This window comes from Ostrinia nubilalis, chromosome 2 (genome assembly GCF_963855985.1).
Source record: "Ostrinia nubilalis chromosome 2, ilOstNubi1.1, whole genome shotgun sequence".
NCBI classification, from domain to species: domain Eukaryota; kingdom Metazoa; phylum Arthropoda; class Insecta; order Lepidoptera; family Crambidae; genus Ostrinia; species Ostrinia nubilalis.
In genome coordinates, this window is record NC_087089.1 from 8,995,736 (window position 1) to 9,018,821 (window position 23,086).

Below are 23,086 nucleotides of genomic sequence, written 5' to 3' on the forward strand. Positions count from 1 at the left end.
TCACCTGTAAAGTACACACGTACCTAGTACCTATTTTGAAGCTACATCAAAACAAAATACATAGTAGGACAGACGGAAGTACCTACATCAAGCTAAAATGCATCTTGTTGCAATAGGTGCTGTTTTTCAACAAAAATTCTAATTATACTTAACTAGTTGAAAAAACGAGCGTACACATAAACAAACACATTATAGAGTTAAATATCCCATTAAAAATCTAATGGTAGCAAAAAGTTATAATGATCCTACGTGCTAAGGCCCAGTTTTTTGATTCATAGTTAAAATAACTAATTGTTAAATTTTGCTACTAATGGTTAAATATTAACAAAATGTAAACAAATAGTTAAAAAATGTACTAAAAGTCAAGCTAACCATTGTTCGAAAAACATTTTTTTCTGATATTTAACCACTTGTCATTTGACATCTGTCAAATTTGACCATTGGTTATTTTAACTACGAATCAAAAAACCGGGCCTAAGTATACCTGCCTAAACTGCCTATATTACATACCACTAAATGAAATATTTTTTTTTAAATACCTAAAAAAATCGAACTGCCCAACGTGGAAATCGAACCTTTTTCTTGCCGGGCGACTGCTCTTCCATCTGAGTTATTTAGACACTGAATGAACCGACAAAATTTTCAAAAAGTGTAATACGCTATTACGGCCAGCGTTTGTTCCATCAATGCTGGGTAGTAAGTAGGTACCACATGTAGTACTACAAGCAAGCGAAAGGTCGTGGGTTCGATTCCCACTTTAGACAGTTCGATATATTTGAGTTGTTTTATAAAAATTAGATCGAGAGGCGATTCTTAATGCCAGAAAATGTTAATAACTATGAAATATACAAATGACTTACCCAACTGTTCGCCACGCAGGAGCTGCGTTCGAACATCTCCATCATACCCCAAGAGCCAGTGCTGTTCTCGGCGACAGTTCGCTACAACCTGGACCCCTTCAACAACTACGATGACGACCAGCTCTGGAAGGCACTTGAAGCCGTAAGTACCTAATACCAGCTGTTACATAATGTACCTACAGGTTCAAATAATGTATTGAAAACAAAACAATCAAATGTTTATCAGATCTTCACACACCCGCTGCCGCGCTGGTGCCATTCCATGCAGTGCATAAAATTATATCTCCACACCAACTTATTCTGTGACCAATGACCATAGATAGACACTCCATCGATTATGAAAACATTATTTACTGTAGTAGTGCTATATAGGTACGGTCGACAGCACGTCAACGTAAACACTGCGGAATCTTACGTAGTTGCGATAGGGGCGAGTTTGCAACGAAAATGTATAGCTTGATGTGCTGTCGACTGTACATTACACCTTTAGCAGTCAGATTATAGATACGAGTAGTTATTGCTGCCTCATGTAATCAAACTCTTAGGTAGGCTACCTATCTGCTATCGATTATATCGAGTAAGTACTCAATTTGCGTCACGCTACCTACAAAGCGGGCAACGGGCCTTGAGTTATTAACAAAGAAGATATGGATTGAAAACAACCGAATAACATTAATGCGATTAGACCAAAATAAGATAACATATCACAATGATACACTACTTCTAATCGCTAATACTGAAATGCTATGCTACAATTATAGAGGAGTTATTAGAGGTAGGTAGATAGCCTTACTAAGTATGTACTCGTATAAGGTAAATAGATATTGACGTAATTGTAGATAGGTATAAATATAATAAGGTAATTAGAATTCCTAATTAATCTGCATTGGGGAGAATCTTGATTACGTAAAGCGCGGCACGACTGCATTCATAAACCTTCAAAGTTTGCAGACGACGCCGCTTCTCCGGCGCAAACTTGCGAAATGAAGTTTATGAACGGGGACAACACACGTGCCGACTAATAAATTAATTTAATACGACTATACACACTCGCTGCGATTAATTGTAGCGTGTGCACCTGCTGAAACAAGGGTTCCTATTTCTCACAGGGTGAAGTAAAGTTGTGGAAAAGTTCTAACCTACTTAGGTATTACATAGCTCAATATCCTCAAAAATAGTCGCTCGCATGTGTCAACTAATATTTATTCATGAATACTTTTACTCTCTATCACGCGTCTCTCAGATAACAATGCCTGATTAGCAATTCAAAACGTTTTCATGAGTAATAACTGCAAAAATTACATTGTTTTACCTACTTAAACCCCAGGTGGACCTCAAAACGGCAGTGCCAGCGCTAGACTTCAAGGTGTCTGAAGGTGGATCGAACTTCTCGCTCGGGCAGAGACAGCTGGTGTGCCTGGCGCGAGCCATCCTGCGCGGGAACCGAATCCTCGTGCTTGATGAGGCCACCGCGAACGTCGACCCTAAGTGAGTACCTAGCTACCTAACAAAGGATAAGCAATCTGAGTGATTAGAAGACTATTACTATCGAAACAATAGATCGACTCTACATTTTGCTTCGATTTACGTCACTGATTAACCGATTTACTTCGGTGATACTACCTAAATACCAGCTACAATCTGCTATAGGTACTCAGTAGCGCCCAAAATGTAGCGCATCAAATCTAATTAAGCTCCCGTGCACATATTAGGTATTTACTAGTAGCAGGCCTGTTTATCTCCGCGAGTTTACATCGAAAACAAAACACGCACGATGGCCCACCTACAGGATACTATTCGACAAGGCCTCACATACGAGCGAACATTGACTCAAACACGCGTATTCTTGTGTATGATGGAAGAAAATAAAGAAAATGGTGTACTAAATACTGTGCAGTGTTTAACTGCCTAAATAATAATAAAAACACAGAATGTACTTTTTTAAGTTGCCTCAAGACACTGAGAGGTAAATAAGTAGTTAATATTATTCATGATAATTCATGCTAAATCATGTATTTCCTCCGCCATTTTCCGCAGTTTGGCACCTCACGTCACATCAATTTACCGAAGTCAGCCCTATAGCTTCGGCGCAGTGCCGATCACTGACGTTTGTCAACAAAATGGTGCTTGACTCTTGAGACAGGCTAAATTACACCATATTGTTAATGACATTGAGCATACATTTTTTTAAATACCTTCGCGAAGTAAAACTTCTGTACGTAGTACTTATTATTATTCTGTGCTAGTAGTAGTAGTAGTACAGTCAGCGTCAAATAACTGTTAGTGACCCCAAAGTGGCCAAAAAATTGACAACACAAACGGAACAAAAACGTGTTGGGATCTTTTTGGCTACTTTAGGTGTCACGAACTATTTGACGCTGACTGTAGTAGTAGATTTGAGGGGCTACATAAGAGAAGGTTCATCTATGAAAGACACAAATGTCTACTTTCGATAGATTAATCCTGACACTTTTGCAGAACGGACGAGTTCATCCAGAGAACGATACGAACTCGTTTCGCGGACTGCACGGTGCTGACGGTGGCGCACCGGCTCAACACCATCATGGACTCCGACCGCGTCATGGTGATGGATGCCGGACGCCTCGTCGAATTCGACCACCCCCACAACCTGCTCAATAACCCCAACTCACACTTCACCAAAATGGTGCAAGAAACCAGTGACAAAATGTCTGCGCAACTCCACCAAATCGCGAAAGACACCTTCATCAAAAACGGCGGCGTCATAGAGTAAGCCTTTAGCCAATAGTTTGTAAGCCCCGATTGTATAGTTAAATGTGTTGCGTAAGAATGCCTATGTATAAGAGTCAATGAATGGCGTATGTTAGGGACACCCTGTTGCAAGTGTATGAGTAATTTAAGTAAGTACCTATATTGTCTGAAATTAGTTCTGCGTTATTAATTTTTTATCATCCCTACGTGAGTATTATTTGGTTCTTAATAAAAGAATGTCTACACATGCCTATGCCAAAATAATTGTTTTCAGTATGTATTACTTTCGCTTTTACGTAGGTAATGTAGGTATTAGTAGCGACGAGTTGGCACTTGTCAGAGGGTGGAACTTTGCTCTCTAGTGTTACACTCGGACGGTTTTAAAATACACTTTTATTATTATGTTATTCCTTAAATATAAATGATTCGCTTCGTTAAGCGCTGTATTTGTGTGCTTATATTTTGAATGTACCCACACTGTATCGCATAGGTAGTTATCAATTGATTAGTAGTCATAATCAAAGCAGTAGAAAAGTCGATAAACAAGCTAGATATTTGACCTGATATTTTGTGCCAAGTAAGTGCCACATAAATAAACCACATTCATTAGCAATAATATAAAATCGAGGTCATTATTGCATAACCGCATTTTAAACTCATAATGCTGGTGTTTCCTTAAAATGTTGAACTGTTATTTTGTAGCAACATAATATGGAATAATAATTTTAGTATCAATGTAAGAATTTTAGTTTTAATCAAACAACAGGCAAAACTGTGTTATTTATTATAATATAATGTGTTATACGACAAACAATTCATTTCAAATGATATACCATTGTAAATGCCATAGAGGTTATCCTCGAACAAAATATATAAAAATCATTTTAAAATGTTGTTTTATTCGAATTTTGTTATGATTTTTGTCATAGCAAACGTGTGTTTCATAGAGTCCAGTACAGTCGTTGATGATGTCACAAAAGGGTGCCTTATTGCATTTGAACTCGACCTACCGTGCACGCCAATCCGGTATATGAACACTCTTGGCTGCCTAGTGCACGGGCTGCATGGAGTGTTCATATACCGGATTGGCTGCCACAGCAAAGCTGCGCCAGCCAGTCGATCATATGAGGCGCACTAGGCAGGCACCCTATTCCGGTACTCTACTATAAAACTTTTCTTCAATTAGGACATACCATGCGCATACTTATGGCTACAGGCGTGATTTTATTTATTTATTTGCAGAAAACAAAATGCTAACTTAAAAACAACAATTTGTATCGTAACAATTGCTTTATTGATAAATAAACCTTACTTAGTTCCGCACTTCTCCTCCGGGGTCACATCACGCACCAGTTTTGTAAAAGAAAATTAAAATATTAAGTTCTATCGCTTTAGTTGCCGTAGTTCTCTATCTGGTCAATGACAATTTTGACGTTGGTGTTGATGAAGTCGAGGCCGTCCTGGATGGCCGACCTGATGTTGTTCTGGACCACCCGGATGATGGTGTTGTCGAAGATGCTCGTGAAAACCCGGATGACAGGGTTCACCAGCCAGTCGGTCAGGATGTTGCCGGTAAGACGCACCCGCAGGCGTCTGCAACACCACAGACGATCACAGATAAGTTTATTTGTTGATAAATTCATCATATCGTCATCATCATTTCAGCCATAGGAAGTCCACTGCTGAACATAGACCAATGAACTGAACCACTAACCGACGACCTCATAAAGGTAGCAGGAAGGCGCTGGATGCAGGCCGCCACCAACCGGCCATTGTGGAAATCATTGGGGGAGGCCTATGTTCTGCTGTGACATTCTATGGCTGAAATTATCAACTTAATATCATTATTAGTTTATTTATACTACTGATAATATAATACTAGTCCTATAGATACCTACTCCTAACTTTTACGTTAAAGGACTCGAAGTCTAACATTGCCTTTCCTTTTTTCAGCATTTTTTTCGCGTAAAGTATTTTTTACTTACAACCATAAAACAAATAAATGCAATTGAAAGTAAATTATAAACAAAGCCCAACATGACACAACACACCATCCCGCCAACATGTGCATACGAGTATGCACAGCCTATTTATGTAGATTGTAGATGTCTTTTTTTTCTCTGTACTTACTCTCTTCATTCTTTTATGTTAAAGTAAAAGTAAGTAAAAATATTCCTTTTGTCTCTCTAGTGACCGACAAAAGAACAAACGAATATTAATGTAATACTTTCAGGTCATATTAATTATGTGATTTTTATGACTGAACAAAATCGAATAATAAAGAGGCAACTGTAAATATTCAGAAGGTCGATGAAATTTTTTATACTGCGCATTTTATATGAATAACACTTCTGAATCATAAGTTGTATGAAAATACTATGTAAACAGATGTAAAATAAAATTGTGTGTCATTGCCTTTAAAATAACCGGTCAAGTTTCAGTTGGACTCGCGCATTGAGGGTTCCGTACAAACTTAATCTAGGCAGGTGACAAAATAATTTATCTGGGTGCTCTACGTAAAGTTATTATCAACGAAATCACAACATTCGTTTGAATATTTTTGATTGTTTAAAACTTAGATAATGTAATCGGTTAGGTAGAATTAAATATGCCTTTGAATTGCTGATCTAAAGGTGTTATAGATAAAATAAATAAATACCTATCCTTGGACATTAAACACTACGCCATCCAGTCCCAAAATAAACAATGCTTGTACTGTGGACACACTAGATTACATATACTTTTTGTAAAGACCTACAACACAAATCTATGTACGAGTATATTACATAGAAACACCCAGCCCATATAAACAGATAAGTATCACATAGTTATTTTGTGCAGGGATCTAACCCGCGACCTGTCGTGATAGTTCTGTATGCGGGCTAGCGGCAATAAACAGTAGGCATAGTCGTCAGTCACCCAAAAAATCCAAAAAGTTTGCGACGTCTGTTACATTTGGAAAAAGGATGTGTTGTCAACTTTTTGGGCACTTTTGGGTGTCACGAACTATTTGACGTTGACTGTACCTTTAAAGTGTTTACGAATCACGTACGGTAAAGTTTATTTACTTCATTAATTCACAACATACTCCTAGACATCAAATAACAAACAGGAAAAACTACTAACCAGCGTCATTGTCCTGGAGTAACTAGTCTTTCTTACCGTTTTTACCATCAATCCCTAATTTTTAAGTGACCCCTATGAAAACAAAATTCCTGTTATAATTTTATAAAATAAGGGATTGATGATGAAAACGATAACTTAGAAAGTTCTAATACAACTCACCCAATATCAGAAATAGAGAACTCCTGAAGATGAAGCTCATCGTTGTTGAAATCGATCAACAGATCGAATACAATGTTGAAGCGGTTGAGCGAGCCCACAATCCCTCCAGTGGGGCCAAGGTTCATCACCTTCACCAAATACCTGTATATGAACTGAAAAACAAAAGAAAAATTGTTTATCCTAAAAAAAACAAGACAGGTATCTCTAGTAGTTTAAAACCGTGGTCTTAGTCTAGGCGCAGACCACCGATTTATCGTCGGCCGATAGTTTAATCGTGCAGTTACCTAGGTAATCAGTATAGGCATGTATGGCACTGCGCATATTACACCGATTTGGTATCGGCCGATTCTCCACACATATTAGAATCGGGCCCAACTATCGGCCAACTAAAAGTCGGTGGTCTGCGCCTAGCTTTAGACCGAGAGAATCGTGACTTTTTCGACCCTAGATAGTGGGTATGATTCACAAGTGAGACACTTTTAATAGTTTGGCGCTTTGTATACCTACATAGTTAAATTATGTATTTTAATTCGATATAGTAGGTACTAACCTCCAAGTCAGTAAACCGGAGCTGGACTCGTACGCGCAGCATGTTGGCAAAGTAGTTGACCCTCTGGTCTCCAGATCGGGCTACGTTCACAAGGCCAGTCATGTAACCGTCGTGGATTTTGAGCCAAGCACTGTATGTGATCAGGACTGGCCTCTGAAAATACAAATGCAAGTATTTAACAACTTAAGTCTTTCCATTTTCATATGTAGAGTCTTCGTGTGAAGAGATACATACAACTTCGAATCCCTCAATGACGTCAGGTAGCTCCATGGGCTCCAGTCCATGGGTTTTCATGAATGGCACGATCATCGAGATAGTATTGTCAACATATTCGTTAACCTCGGCCTGCAAGCCGAGCCCATCCCAGTTTTTGCTGAAACGCATTTATAATTTAAACTACCAACCAAGTGGTAAAAAAGTTATTCAACTGTTTTATGTCACCAACCTTCACACATCAATGTGTGTTAATTAACTCCTTAATAGGGCACACAAGGTTATTCCGTGCTTAAAAGTTATTCTTAATATAAGTAGGTATAAACCGTTTTTATAATGTATAAGATAAATGATCTCTACAAACGAGAATTATTAAAGGTGATTTCCGTTTCATGCATTAAATTAATGAAAGTAAAATCTCTTAGGTATTGAGTACCTACCTAAATACCTACTTAAATGAAAAAATATTTATTCAGTAAGTAGGTATCTTTAAGTTCACATTTTGTTTCAAGTGGCTGGGGTTTCCTTTTAAGTATAATACTTGTGTTAGGATGCTCCTCTCTTTCTTAAAGTTACAAAGGAAAACAATGCTTTTAGTTTTCCTCACTAATGCTCCCACATTGCCGTTAGAAAATGTTTAGTAACATTAGTAAACATTTGTTAGCAAACATTTACCTAATCACAAATGTTAAAAAATGTTTTTTTGTTAGAAAATGTTTAGTATAGGTAGTTAACAAATTATAACAAAATTAAACATGTGTTACCTTTTGTTTGTAAACCTTTTATAAAGGTATATTTTCCTCTAGCTTTAAGCGTTTGGCGCATCCAATAAGAGCGCTTTTTCTTCTTTTTTTAACAAAAAATGAAAGCTATTCCAATGAGCAAATCCTCTTCCATTTTCGTGTAGACGCCCTCAGAACGCTAACCAAACTGCGAGCCAACGCCAGATTTAAATGTTATAAAATGTTAGTAAACATTTTCTATTAGTGTAGGAGCACTTATAACATGTAACAGTTCCTAACAAAATTGTTGGTAAATGTTTTTATGTTAGAAAATGTTTACAAACATTTTCTAACGGCAATGTGGGACCATTACTTAACAAGCTTGCTTACAGGTAAAGTAAGCGTGTATTACATAAATCTAACAATTTCCTGCGTATTTTTTTAAATACTTACCTATCAGCGAGAAACGAAGGCAGCACCTTCGAAAAGGAGCTAGAGTTAGCGTTGGCCAATGCGGCCAGCGCGACCAGAATCACCGCGGTATATTTATTGTTCATCTTTCCACGTAGCGAGCACTTCTCCTCTAGCAGACCATCAAATTAATAATATATACGATACACTATTAAATTGATAATGTTAAAACTAATAACATTATCACACCAGCTGCCCACAATCAACAGATTATATCTTGATTAGAATCTTAATTAACATATTATTATTGTCTACCATAATTTCACAATGTGTTATTTACTCCTGTTTTTATGAAATTAATAACATTCAAAGTCATACGTGACTTTAATTTTTAGATATAGTACTTCATTGTATCTGTAAAACCCTGTATGTGTGGGTGTAAGGAAAGAAAAATGTTTTTTTTATTTTATTAAGATTTATTCATTCTGTAAGCTTCTATTTACACCTACACCTTTTCAGTTTTAGCATTGTTGTCATAGCGCCCTTATCAATTCTGCACCTGCTGAATTCGATATTGCAACCTTAGATTATAATCTATGATTGCAACCTGAATACACACGTTACGATAGGTAGGTACATTGTTTTAAAATGAAATACGTATCTTCACAGGTCAGCTACATTTCCATACAATTCAAGGTAAAATATATTTTTGAACGTCTGTTTTGTATTTATTTATGTATGTGTAACGGAAATCGGAATCACAACGGAAACACATTATGTAGGTATTTAGGTACCTATACGTAATTAACAATGGACAATGTCGAGTAACTGTGCTTCAAGCAATATTTTATTTGCTCTGTCTACGATGAGATTGCACCTTTAATATTCTACAAGGACAGTTATATTTATAAATTAAGATTAGGTATATTAGAGCAAAATAAACCCTATTACAAAAATATAAGATTCCACAAACCCACAAAGTTTTGATGTACATGCTCTGTCGTTCCATTGCGAAGACAATTTGGGAGATTTATAGGAAATTAAGAATTAAAAAAGCGTGTTATTTCCATACAATTTATTCAGAATTGCCATTGCCCATAACCCAACCGACCTCCAAATAAATAAGCATACATTACAGTTCATTACACTAAACGATTCAGTTGTAAACATTAGCTACCGACTTACATTACTTAGTTGTGCTTTGAGCACCAAATAAATAATTACGACAAAGTGCACTTTTATTCAATTCCAGTATGAGTATTAAATGCTATGTTACCAGTTCGAAAAATAAATAAATCATACCTCTTTAAATAAAATTATTTGTACATTGTTAAATAAAAGACCCATGAGAAAAAAAGATGTAGGTAAGTTAATGTTCTAAAAAGCATAGTAAAAAGTGAACATAAACTTAAATAGATTCGAACTTATCTGTTAAAATCGACCTAAGTACCCCGTTTTTACAAGTTAATTTAATACACTTAATTAAGTATGATAATTTATTCGAACGGAAAAAACATTCTAGTCTATATAAAACTGATGACATCACATTTGGTCTTGCATTGTCATTTAAAATTAAAACAATGTATATTCACCGTTAGGTATTAGGTACATAACTTTTTACACCTTACAAACACTACCTGGTAGTGGCAGAATTGATGCCACCTTATTTTGAACCTTAGTAACATAAGGTTCAAAACAAAAAATCCTTATACCAGAGGGTTAAGAGATACATTGAACTATTTCATTGTACTTTAATTAAAAGCCGTAAGATTCACATTAAATGTACAAAGTCTGGCAAGGGTCGACTGTTTTATTCGTAATTAATTTACGGAGACTCGAGACATCCAAAAGTGGTTAATATCTTAAGATTGTCCGGAATATTTCGGTGAAGAAGTGTCATTCATTTTGATTTTATTTTTGGACCGAAGGAAAACTGACTTTTTCAGGATTAAAGATTTAGAAATAAAGAAGAAATTATAGATTTCAAGAAGTAATAGGTTCTTAAAAGTACTAAATGAGCATGTTTACATGATCCTATTGTCAAGTTAAGGTAATAGGCTAGTTTCCTAAAAAAATTTTTTTAGTCCGTCATGTTTAATATCAAAAAATATTGGACACATATATTTTTATTTGTCAATCTAACAAATAATTACATAGTTATGGTGCGTTGAAGTACCGCACGACGTCACAACGTGCGGCACTTTTATGCAAGCATTGACGTCAAGAAGAGGCCCGCTTCTTATGAACTTTGGCGCGCTTTATCTCTTTAAATTTTCATTAGTTTGAAAAAGTGAAAAATACGTGTAGAGTATTTTTTGATAAGTTAACTGACGGACTAATTAAAACTGTTGCTTTTTGACCCAGGAAACATCCCTATTGAGTAGTGAGATGTGCAAAATATGTCCCATTTAAAGAAAAAAGATAACAAATCTCTCAACTACTTTGTTTTCTTTGTGTCATCACCCAACACTTTTCTCCTCTGTTTCAACATATGCCCGAAGAGGTACGGGAACAGTGGGAAATACATAAACATGTAGAAGTACATGAAATAGTAGAAATTGAATGCAACATTCCAGTCGTTGGGGAATGAAACAGTGTACAATTTCTTTTCAACGATTTCATCCAGCGAATGATACATACAGAGAATTTCTCCGGTCACGCCGAGTGGATACAGTATCAAAAACGTTGAGTATCTGAAACAAAAACAAAAGAAGGTATACAAAATGTAGGATTAAAATTTGCTAATTAACGTTAGTTAATATTTAATTAATTTTCGGCAACGCCCACTCTAATTTCTGACCCAAAAAGTTGTACAAGGAAAAAATGTGTTAATTGATTATTTTTTGTGTCTATGAGCAATAAAGTTTCAAATTAATAAATTGCCCCTATACATTCATAATATCTCATCAAATCTAAAAAAAATACTGTACTGATTTAATTCTTAACTACCAAACAAAATTCAACATTACCTTGATTTTGCGATACTTTAGCGGAGTTTAATGAATAAATGATTATGCTACTCTCAAATTGACGCGGTTTTTTGGTTTGGTTTGGTGTAGTTACTAGTCGCTTGTAAATTGTAAATTCAGTTATTTATTATCATGTAAAAACGACGCGCGGTATGTCAAGCAAACTGCGTCATCACCACAGAACCACAGTAGATTTCATTAAGTATTCATGTTTACCTACACAAAAGTCATGGTCATTGCTCGATTATACTTTACAATCTAAATAAACATATTGGTTAAATTACTTATCCGTAAATGCTTAAGTTGCTATGCAAAGAGTATTAGGACTTGCTAATCTAGCAATCTAAATGCTTAGTAGAACGCAAACTAAGTAGTTTTAATTAAACGCTAAATAAGCAAAGCTTTAGTTAGCCATTAAAACTTCTGTGGGACACCACAGTCAGTGACCAAAAAATTACCATGGAACATTATAATAATAACTGTAAAGCCTCCATTAGCAATGTAGATAAGTTTAATTAAAGGCTTCGGCAGACCAAACGCGGGGCAGTAGCAGCGCTGTTTGAATGAAGGCCCGCGCATGTTGTAATACAAGAAACTCTTTGAAGTATGTCAAGTTTAAATGCATTAATCGCCATCGCTGCACGCCGGTTGATCGCGTGTGATCGCGTTGGTTTGGCCGAACCTTAAGTGTGAGTTAACATCAAACATCGTCACTAGTGAGCGTGTAAAAAATGACATTAAATCTATGACGGATTGTACAGCGCCCCTAACGGAAACTTTCAAGAACCAAATTTTCATACAGGGTGACTGGAACTGAACCCGCCATAGCTAATACGCGTATAGAGGAGGTCATTTGCTAATTATTGAACCTTACTTTCTATGTCTAAAGTTTTATAGTTTAGGAGATATATCAATTTTTAAACTTTTTCAGATTTTTCCGAAATTTTACCTAAAAAGTGCTTAATTTTTTTTTCTCGCGTGATTTCAACAGTTTTTTTTATTAGATATTAATATCGAATATTTTTTTATTTAAATAAAATAAATTTCTGATCCAGATAATGATTGAATAACTAGTTACGAGCCGGCGAAGTCTAACAAAAGTACAAACCACGATAAAAAATTCTACTTCGAATTCGATTTAAAAAAAACTAATGGTGATAATGGATTGCCAATAATCTTAAAAATATCTCTAGCTTCTCTTCTTTCCAATGATATATCACACATTGTAATTAGATATTAAAATTTGTCAAAAATTCAAAGTTTATGGAAGAAAATGGAGTAATAATACAAAAATTATCCATACAAAGTTGATTTTGAATTTTTGTAAACTGTTTTCTTCATAATGTGATTATTATTTTAAATTAATTTTTCAAAAAACACACAAAAATAGTTATGAAACTCAGTATAGCACAAAATATGAGATGTTTGAAGAAACTTTGTATGGATAATTTTCGTATTATTACTCCATTTTCTTCCATAAACTTTGAATTTTTAATAAATTTCAATATCTAATTACTACGTGTGATATATCATTGGAAAGAAGAGAAGGTAAAGATATTTTTAAGATCATTGGCAATCCATTATCACCATTAGTTTTTTTTTAAATCGAATTCGAACTTGAATTTTTTATCGTGGTTTGTACTTTTGTTAAACTTTGGCGGCTCGTAACTAGTTATTCAATCATTATGTGGATCTGAAATTTATTTTATTTGACTAAAGGTTTATTCGATATTAGTATCAAATAAAAAAATCGGTTAAAATCATGCGAGAAAAAAAATTTAAGCCATTTTTAGGTCAAATTTAGGAAAAAGTATAAAAGTTTACATATCTCCTAAACTATGAAACTTTAGTCATAGAAAGTAAGGTTCAATATTAGCAAATGACCTCCTCTATACGCGTATTAGCTATGGCGGGTTCAGTTCCAGTCACCCTGTATATTTTTTAACGCGCTCACTAGTGAGGAAGTTTGATGTATCTCACACTAAGCCCTCAGTACTATCTAGCTACAGGTAGACTTTGTTGCCCACATTATCATTTTTCTTGTTAATAAAATAAACATTGTTTGCTTTGTGAATATTAATGCCTTGTAATGGCACGATAGTACCTACATAGGTACTATACCTATACTACAAGCACAGTCAAAATAGAGGAAACTAGGCAGACGGCATCTGATAATGGTAATTTTTTTGAGCTAAAGTCCTGTCGCCACACACACTTACTGCAGCCGCCCGTCACACAGTCGCGACAGCAATATAATTACGCACGAGCGATTTGGATGGGTAGCTTGGGGTCGTTGGACGAAATTCTATGTGTTCGGCGACCGGACTTTATAATTTAACTTTGGTGTAACACTCATTTAAAACAAACATTATTTATTTATTCTTAATATGTTAACTTTCATTTTGCTTACGTAGTCCTGACAAGGAACCCTTATAGTTTCGATATGTCGGTCTGTCCGAGGTTTTGCTTGGAAACTATTGGTACTAGAGAGCCGTAATTTTGTGGTGGTATGTATATTAATCTCGCCGACAAAACGGTAAAATAAAATTTTGAAAAAAAATTTTTTTTAGGATAGCTCTCCTACATGTAAAGTGGGGATGAAATTTTTTTTCATCTTCTACCCCATCGTGTGGGGTATCGTTGGATAGGTCTTTTAAAATGGCATAGGGGTTTCTAAGACTATTTTTTTTTTTCCATTTAGGGATCTGTTTGCAAATTATTAAAGTTTAAAGTGCCAATTTTTGTTCGAATAGAGCGCCCCCCCCCCCCCCTCTAAAATCTAAACTGTTGACATTAAAAATCTGAAAAATTCGTAATGATACTGCTTTTCATGAACTTTCAAGGAAAACTATAGTGGTTAAGATACGTCAGTTAAGAGTAATAGTCATTTAACTCATGTATTATAAAATTTCTTAACTAGTGAAAATTTCTTAGAAGAAAATCTTAAAAGTGACTTTAGATGAAGTAATTGCTTGGTTCTGAAATATATTGTGTTAACGGCGGACAACTACGGAACCCTACACTGCGCGTGGCACCACACGCACTTGGCTTTTTTTTAATAAATTTTTACTATTATTGTATAAACCTTCAATGTAACTTGTTTGTGTTATTTGCCAATAGATGGCACTGCTCTGAGAAGCGAAAAGCTGTACCGCGGTGTCTTATTTAAAACTAAATAGGAGTCCCATAAGTGCACCGAGGTTTCCGTGGTTTATTAATGGTCCTTCGAGCCGGTTTGTGATTTGCTATTTTAACGTTAAATTTTGTTTTAATGAGACCCGAACCCACGACCTTTCGCTGACAAAGTCAGTTCGTCTATTGGCGCAAGTACACTATGCGGGAAATTGGCCAGTATTTTGTACAAATAGATAGAAAAAAAAATCTCACCTTAAATACGAGAGCGTTTGTGGGACGGCGTTGATGAGATTCAGTCCGTAGAACGCATAACGCACTATTTCAGTGATGGACCAGGCCAGAATACAGAGCGGCAGGCCGGGACTGACAGTGGCACTGTGTAACGCCATCAGGATAGCGAACACCAGGAACACCCTCGAGTGCACCTGCATCGTCACCACCAGGATGCCAGACGAAACTAGGCCGAGTAGCGAGTGAAGTATCTGGAAAAAACAAAGATAAATGTTTATCCAGGGACGTAGATACGGGGCTCTCAGGCTAAAAAAGGGGGCCCCTTTATCCTTATTAACCCTTTTTTAGATGAGAGGAAGACCCCCAAACAAATTTTGATACAGAGCCCGTCTTGAGTTGCGCACGCTACGCGCACCATTAAATTGAGTTGATACCATAATTATCATATTTTTTTTAAACAGTTCTGAAAACGGAGTTTTTAATTTGTTGCAAATTAATATTTTTAGTCTAACAGAACTAGTAATGTCGTCATAATTTCTTTTTTGCCTTACAAAATCCATGGGAGCTATACATATTTTTGACAACAAATAAAAAGTATGCCATTTGATCATAACTATTTAGTAACTAGGTAACTGTTCAAGTTTTCGTTACTGCTAATTATTAATGGAAACTATAAGCCGATTTGGGAACCACATTTTTTTTTAAATCTAAGGATTCTGAAGGTTGCGTATTTTGGACCAATAAATTATTTTTCTTTCTTTCTATTGCGTGCCAGAGACCTACTTATTATTTTATAAAACTTAGCTCTTTTATCTTTTTACTTGTTACCTAACCTATTTACTTACACGATTAGTAAAATGATATGAGCGAGTTAACAAACAAAAACAACTAAGGACTTAGACAACGTAACATTCATGGAGTTTATTACGAAATAACTTCACAGAATCACATAACGAAGTAGGTAGGTACCTACATACTAAATAACTACACAAACGAGTCTTAGTAGTATCCGACTGTTAGTCATAGAGGCTTGTTACATAAAGTTAAACATCCCTTGTAGTATGTACTTGTTTATTTGTCATTTAGTATGGAAATGACATTTTAACCAATGTTCATTCAACGTTTGTTTAACTTTTTTGTAAGGCCTTTACTTTTCAATTATTTACTTGTCATTTTTTACTTACAATTTTTTAACATTGCAAGATGGCTATACCCATTCATTAAGGTGATATACCTACCTACTTAACAGTTTTCTGGTTAAAGTTGTTGTTGTCATTATTATCATATATTAACATTATCATTTAAATTTCATGAGCTTCTTGTAGAATTCATTATCATGTCTTGTGATCACTATGTAATATTTTAAAATTTCTACTATTATTTACTCAAAATATTAACGAAATATTACTTTTGTGTATTTATATGGATTTTAGAAACTAATTTAGGTACAAATCACGTCACGTAAACAAGCGAGCGCTCACGTGTGCCTCTCGTGGTCTAATATAAATAATTAATTTTATTTATTTTGTTTGTCTCAAAACTTCAAAAAATTTACCTTGCTAAATGTATAAAGTAAAACATCGCACAAATGAACTCAGATTTTGCACCTTATGTGACATCACGAAATTTAAAACTCGATTGTCATAATTTATGGATGCTCTTTATGATTGTTTAATTATTTTAATATTATTTATTATTATAATCGAACCCTAAAAAATCATCGAACGTGAGCTAATAGGTAAAAATAAAAGGGTAAGAAAACAACTGTTATCATGATTGTAATGTAATGTTGCTTTTTATCTCACTTTTTTGTGTCGATAGTTTAATCCTACTATTAATAATATTACTGATTGGAACGTTTGCGAGGATGGCGATTTTCAATCAAACTTGATTGTGACATAACTCACAACATTCCGCTAATACCAATCCGATAAAAAAGAGAATCAAATTGGCTCAATTTGGAATTTTGGATTCCGGTTTTAGTAACAAGTTTGTGATCAAGCGTCTGCAAAAACAATAATATCTGTTTACAACAAAAAATATTTTTAAAATCTATTTGTATAGTAGGACTTAACGTATACTCGAACTTTGAAATGATTTTAATCTGACTCATAAATCCTATAGTAATGGGTAAGTTCTTAACTAATTAATTAATTAATCAATTCAAATGATTCATCTCTATTTAAATTGTACTGTATTATTAATTTAGCTAGGGTAAGCTGCAACTTACCTCCAAAATGGCACCTCCCTGGAATATATATAACGTCCATTTGATCTCGTCCCAATAAGCGTCTAAGGTCCCACGGTTCAGGAAGTATACGAGGGACTGCCATAATAAATAGGACCATCTGAAAAACGAAAGACATCATTTCAAAGATTATTTTAGTCTCTCGCCTTATGCTTTAGAAGGACTCTACATACCTACCAACCCCGCCGACAGCCCGGCGGCTTGGTATAGGCGACATTATTTCAAAAGAATCATGACGACGACTTGTACTCTCTATGACTTTTGACAACATATCGAGAGTCTACCGTCCATTTCAAAATAACATTTTCGTAGGTATACCAAAAATTATCAAATAAAACCTTATTTAGGGCCCCCAAGAAACTTTAATACAGGGTCCATCATAGGCATACTACGCCACTGAGGATACTGAAATATACAAGGTGTTTGGTAGAACGTTAGACAAACTTCGTGGGTGTATATGTAAGGATAATTTTTGTATTATTATTCTAATTACTTCCATAAACTTTGATTTTTTGACGAATTTCAATTATAATTACTAGGTACTCACATGCGATATATCATTGGAAAGAAGAGAAGCTAGAGAAATTTTTAAGATCATTGGCAGTCCATTATCACCATTCTTTTTTTTTTTAAATCGAATTCTAAGTTGATTTTTTTTATCGTGGTTTGTACTTTTGTTAAACTTTGCTCGGCTGGATCCGAAAATTTATTTTATTTGACTGCTTAAAGACAATTCGATATTAATACCAAATAAAAAATCTATTCAAAACACGCGAGGATAAAAATTGAAGAAGTTTTTAGGTCAAATTTTAGAAAAATAAATTAAATAAAAAAAAAATATACACTCGAATAACCCTCCATCTGGCGCAGTCGGGTAAAAAGTAGCTTACTTAGGGTCAAATGGGAGAATTTGTGTTTTTAAATTGACCTTACCTATAGAAGTTTGACTAACGTTCTACCAGACACCCTGTATAATACTCAAATTTTTATAACTAACCAAAAGTGTACAATACATACAACATTTTCATGTTAATGTAAAATTTTATTGGACAAAATTGTTGTGGAATAGGTAAAGTCAGTTATCTGTATTACAGTCATGCTTAAGTCACACTATTGGACAGTCTGCACATATTTTGCATTTTTTCCGTCGATAAAAATAGGTCTAGTTTCACCTATTTTCATTATGTTCACTTTATCAAGACACACTGTATTTAGAGTTGTTTAGTAAACAAGCTACCTATTAAATTATTTTTTACCTACACTACACATAGCACAAAAACCCAGGCCATTCCAATAAAAAATACAAGAATTAGGGTGAAAGTTCCACTAGTTGACCATTTAAGCGGGTTAAATGCATAGAAAAACTTCATTATTTTGTGGTAGGTTATTATTTTAAAATGTTGGTCAGGTGTTGGTGTGTGGTCAACTAGTGGTACTTTCACCCTATTCAAAAAAATATTATTTTTCTGTTTTTTTTATTCAAACTTACCCTAAAGTTTGTAAAAAATTGTACGCCAGTAGATATGATTTTCCAATTGCCGAAGGTCCTGAACGCCTAACTGTTTTCTTTGCAGTTTTTTCCGACATAGTGGCACTTGGTGATTTCTAAAAATGGAGCAAATTTTATAAAATTAAAAAAAAAAAGATATAACTTGATAAAATATAAAATAAACTTGATATGAGAACACTTACTTTTACAACGTATTTGAAAACAACATAAATTATAAAAATAAGTTATCAAAGTTACAACTCGACCTTGCGTACGTCAGCCTGTGCGATAAACACCAATAAACACCTAAACAGCGCTTGGCGCTGCTTGCTTCGGCCAAGTGCCAACCGGAATTTGTCTGTCACTTAGGGATATTCGATATACATCGATGTATTGAAAACATCGATGTTTACAATGCGATACATCGAATGGATCCGATGTTTTGAAAAGCTATTGAAATACTCGATGTATCGATGTTTTTAAGTTTTCAGTGTTAAAACATCGAATCGATGATAACCAATTAAAATTTCATAAAACTCAAGTCTGACCACTAAAATTTTACTTATACGGACAACCCAACTTGTATTTTAAAAATGTTGGCAACACTGCGTACGAGTGCAGTGAGTAGTATCTCTAGAGACAATAAAAAAAACTGTTATGTCAATGTCGCGTCACGCGGACTCACGCGTGTCAGTTGGCGAGTTTGTTTGTGTCAATCAACAAAGAAATAGGCTGAACGGCAAACGTTTAAATAAACTGTTGTTTTTGCAAAGTCTTCCAAAAGAACACTGGAAATACTTAGGATATAACAAACTTATAAAAATTAATGCGGATGTTTTTTTTTTGTTCTTACTTTAATATACAGTGTGAGTCACGTCAAAGTGTACATATGAAAATATGTGAAACTAGACCTATTTTTTCGACAAAAAAAAGATAATTTTTTTTTTGATATTTTTTTTAAATTTTTTAAAGAATTTTTTTTCTTCCAATTACTTCTCGTAAAGAAAACATAATAACTTTTAAAGTAAGAGGTATATATCCTGATAAAATAAAAACAATAATAATGCTAAATAACAGGCGATACTAAAAAAATACATAAATACCCAGAAAATGCCAACAAATAATAAAAAATTATACTTTTTGAAAAAAATCTGCTTTTAAATTCGTGTTTTTTTGGTTATTTGATAAATTTCTCCAAAAAATGCCCCTATAACAGGTAGTTTTTATTACTTTGTATTATTCTCTATCGTATTACTTTTGTAAAACCAAAAATTGCATGTCTCTATCCCTATCACAACATTTGCTATGATCGTTTAAACAAAGGCCTGCCACCACAATACATTTTTCTCCACTACAGGTGGAGACAATATTAATTTTAACTAAAATGCTTATTTTACTTCGAAATCTTTTGTTTTTATTTGAAATGTAACTCGTCTTTATCAAAATTACAAATGTAGAGCTAGTTTCAGTTTCGTTGTTAACGAAGCGTTGAATGGCCCGCCCGGAGAGGCTTAGTTCAAACGATCATTGCAAACGTTGTGATAGGGATAGAGACATGCGATTTTTGGTTTTACAAAGGTAATACGATAAAAAATAATACAAAGTAATAAAAACCACCTGTTATGGGGGCATTATTTGGAGAAATTTATCAAATAACCAAAAAAACACGAATTTTAAAGCAGATTTTTTTCAAAAAGTATATTTTTTTATTATTTGTTGGCATTTTCTAGGTATTTTATGTATTTTTTTAGTATCGCTTATTATTAAGCATTATTACTGTTTTTATTTTATCAGGATATACCTCTTAGTTTAAAAGTTATTACGTTTTCTTTACGAGAAGTAATTGGAAGAAAAAAAATTCTATAAAAAATAAAAAAAAATCTCAAAAAAATTTTACCTCTTTTTTGTCGATAAAAATAGGTCTAGTTTCACCTATTTTCATATGTGCACTTTAACGTGACTCACACTGTATAATGAAGATTTTTCTCATGTATGGCTTTTACTGTTTTTTAATAATACAATGCTTAAATTAGTGGATTATAAAAAATCTTAAAAAAGTACTCGATTTATACAAAACATCGATGTTTTCTTCCAATACATCGAAAGAAATCGATGTACAGTTTCAAAATATCGAATCGAAAAAAACATCGATGTTTTTTCAAAGTGGACACCCCTACTGTCACTGTCAGGCTGACAGTGGTTAGTGTTGCACGTAATCTTTAGTGTAACGATTATATATCGATTGTTCAATTGGTTTCCCAAAATAAATATTAAAAGATTTTTGGATTTTATCGAATTCATCGTGAACAAAAAAATCGATTGCATTTTGCGATAGATTACATACAATTAGAGATGGGTTTCCACCCGGGTAAAAACCCACATGAGGGTAAAAACCCAATAAAAACCCGTTTCCATCCACCCGTGGGTGTTTACACCGGGTGAAAACAAATAATTTTATAATTATTTCAATTGGTATCTTTTCTTTATTTTTATTGAATTTTTCTCATTTAAGTTTATTGATTAATAAGTAATAAGTCAAATTTAACACTAATATGCATTAATATCGTGGCCAAATCGTAAAATTGATCACGTTATGATGATGTGTAGAGATGGGTTTCCACCCGGGTAAAAACCCACATGAGGGTAAAAACCCAATAAAAACCCGTTTCATTCCACCCGTGGGTGTTTACACCGGGTGAAAACAAATAATTTTATAATTATTTCAATTGGCATCTTTTCTTTATTTTTATTGAATTTTTCTCATTTAAGTTTATTGATTAATAAGTAATAAGTCAAATTTAACACTAATATGCATTTATATCGTGGCCAAATCGTAAAATTGATCACGTTATAATGATGTGACCAATTATTTTATAAAATGGTGTTATTTCAAGAATCGTTGAACCGATTTAGAAGAAATTTAGTAGGAACACAATAATTTGTGATCATGGCAAGGACATGGAGGGGGGGCGGGGAGGGGATGCCAAAGATGCCAAACTTTCTCTTTGATGACATTACGGTATAGATGACCCACGCTGAACTGTCCCACCAAACTCAATGACAGGGGGGCTCTACCATCGTTCAACTATATGGTTTCCAACATGGAAAAAATCGGAACCAGCGATCCGGTATTGACGGTGGCGCCCCACTGTCAATGTCATGCATAGGACAGTTCAGTATTTTGAAACTATATAAAGTTACAAATAACAACATCAACTACAAAGTACTTCTGCTTAAAAACTTGAAATCGAACCGCCCTTCCGCCACTGTAACGCATTGTAACGTTTTTCAAGACCTCCTCTCCCCCCAGACTGCATTACGTAACACTAGAACGCCCCCTTAGCAACAAATACCACTTCTCACTTTAAAAAAACGCTATTTTTGTTTTCACCCACCAGAATGGGTGATAATGGGTAAAAACCGGGTTTTTACCCAAATCACCCAGTTTTAACCCAATCGGGTGAAATGGGTTTTTACCCACTACCCATCTCTAGATGTGACCAATTATTGTATAAAATGGTGTTATTTCAAGAATCGTTGAACCGATTTAGAAGAAATTTAGTAGGAACACAATAATTTGTGATCATGGCAAAGACATGGAGGGGGGGAGGGGGGGATTCCAAAGATGCCAAACTCTCTCTTTGGTGATTGGTGACATTACGGTATAAAGTTACAAATAAAAACACCAACTACAAAGTACTTCTGCTTAAAAACTTGAAATCGAACCGCCCGCCCTTCCGCCGCTGTAACGCATTGTAACGTTTTTCAAGACCTCCTCTTCCCCCAGATTGCATTACGTAACACTAGAACGCCCCCTTAGCAACAAATACCACTTCTCACTTAAAAAAAAACGCTATTTTTGTTTTCACCCACCAGAATGGGTGATAATGGGTAAAAACCGGGTTTTTACCCAAATCACCCAGTTTTAACCCAATCGGGTGAAATGGGTTTTTACCCACTACCCATCTCTACATACAATACAATCGTGTTTTTTTTTTAATCAGTTAAGGTGGACATACACGATTATTATATCTAATCTTTCGGCAAAAGACAGTGATCGCACTGGATTAATAAGCATCTTTTTAGGATAACAAGAAAAAAACTAAGAACTTGCTTCAAGTTGAAGAAATGATTTTTTGTTTTTTTTTTCACTATAAAATCGGTTTTACGTATACCTACCGATTTAACTTCACAAAAGTAACAACCCTAGAACTGTCAGCTTGACTGAAGTCTGAAGGGAATT

The 23,086-nt window shown here is 34.6% G+C and overlaps 3 protein-coding genes across 4 annotated transcripts in view; 1 reads left to right on the plus strand and 2 right to left on the minus strand.

Moving 5' to 3' along the window:
• The window catches only part of LOC135082217 (ATP-binding cassette subfamily C member 4), a 38,983-nt gene extending 34,503 nt beyond the window's left edge, over nt 1-4,480 (plus strand). Inside the window, exons 23-25 of the mRNA XM_063976985.1 lie at nt 880-1,002; nt 2,188-2,348; nt 3,339-4,480. Coding sequence (XP_063833055.1) covers nt 880-1,002; nt 2,188-2,348; nt 3,339-3,612 — 558 coding nt within the window. The 3' untranslated portion in view covers nt 3,613-4,480. The remainder of the gene's footprint in view (nt 1-879; nt 1,003-2,187; nt 2,349-3,338) is intronic.
• A 381-nt stretch (nt 4,481-4,861) lies between these two features.
• On the minus strand, nt 4,862-8,961 carry LOC135082235 (uncharacterized). Its single transcript, XM_063977008.1, has 5 exons — nt 8,814-8,961; nt 7,660-7,798; nt 7,426-7,578; nt 6,876-7,027; nt 4,862-5,183 (listed from the first exon to the last, which is right to left on the minus strand). The coding sequence occupies exons 1-5, from the start codon at nt 8,915-8,917 to the stop codon at nt 4,982-4,984; spliced, it is 750 nt and encodes a 249-aa protein (XP_063833078.1). The 5' UTR covers nt 8,918-8,961; the 3' UTR covers nt 4,862-4,981.
• An 870-nt stretch (nt 8,962-9,831) lies between these two features.
• On the minus strand, nt 9,832-19,172 carry LOC135082246 (very-long-chain (3R)-3-hydroxyacyl-CoA dehydratase hpo-8). 2 transcript variants are annotated; one of them, XM_063977025.1, is made up of 5 exons: nt 19,110-19,172; nt 18,844-18,959; nt 17,337-17,454; nt 15,128-15,357; nt 9,832-11,464 (listed from the first exon to the last, which is right to left on the minus strand). In XM_063977025.1, exons 2-5 carry the CDS (start codon nt 18,939-18,941, stop codon nt 11,209-11,211), a joined length of 702 nt encoding a protein of 233 aa, XP_063833095.1. In that variant the 5' UTR covers nt 18,942-18,959; nt 19,110-19,172; the 3' UTR covers nt 9,832-11,208. The 2 variants fall into 2 exon arrangements, with proteins under 2 accessions (XP_063833095.1, XP_063833087.1); XM_063977017.1 differs by having other exon boundaries at nt 19,047-19,152.
• Nucleotides 19,173-23,086: the final 3,914 nt, after the last annotated feature.

Coding starts and splice junctions, on each gene's coding strand:
- LOC135082235 (XM_063977008.1), bottom strand. CDS start 8,917: ATGAACAATAAATATACCGCGGTGATTCTGGTCGCGCTGGCCGCATTG. Junction 7,799..8,813: donor CCTTCGTTTCTCGCTGATAG/GTAAGTATTTAA, acceptor AATGCGTTTCAG/CAAAAACTGGGATGGGCTCG. Junction 5,184..6,875: donor TTCTCTATTTCTGATATTGG/GTGAGTTGTATT, acceptor GTGGTGTTGCAG/ACGCCTGCGGGTGCGTCTTA.
- LOC135082246 (XM_063977025.1), bottom strand. CDS start 18,941: ATGTCGGAAAAAACTGCAAAGAAAACAGTTAGGCGTTCAGGACCTTCG. Junction 15,358..17,336: donor AGGGAGGTGCCATTTTGGAG/GTAAGTTGCAGC, acceptor TGTTTTTTCCAG/ATACTTCACTCGCTACTCGG. Junction 11,465..15,127: donor CAAACGCTCTCGTATTTAAG/GTGAGATTTTTT, acceptor TTTTTGTTTCAG/ATACTCAACGTTTTTGATAC.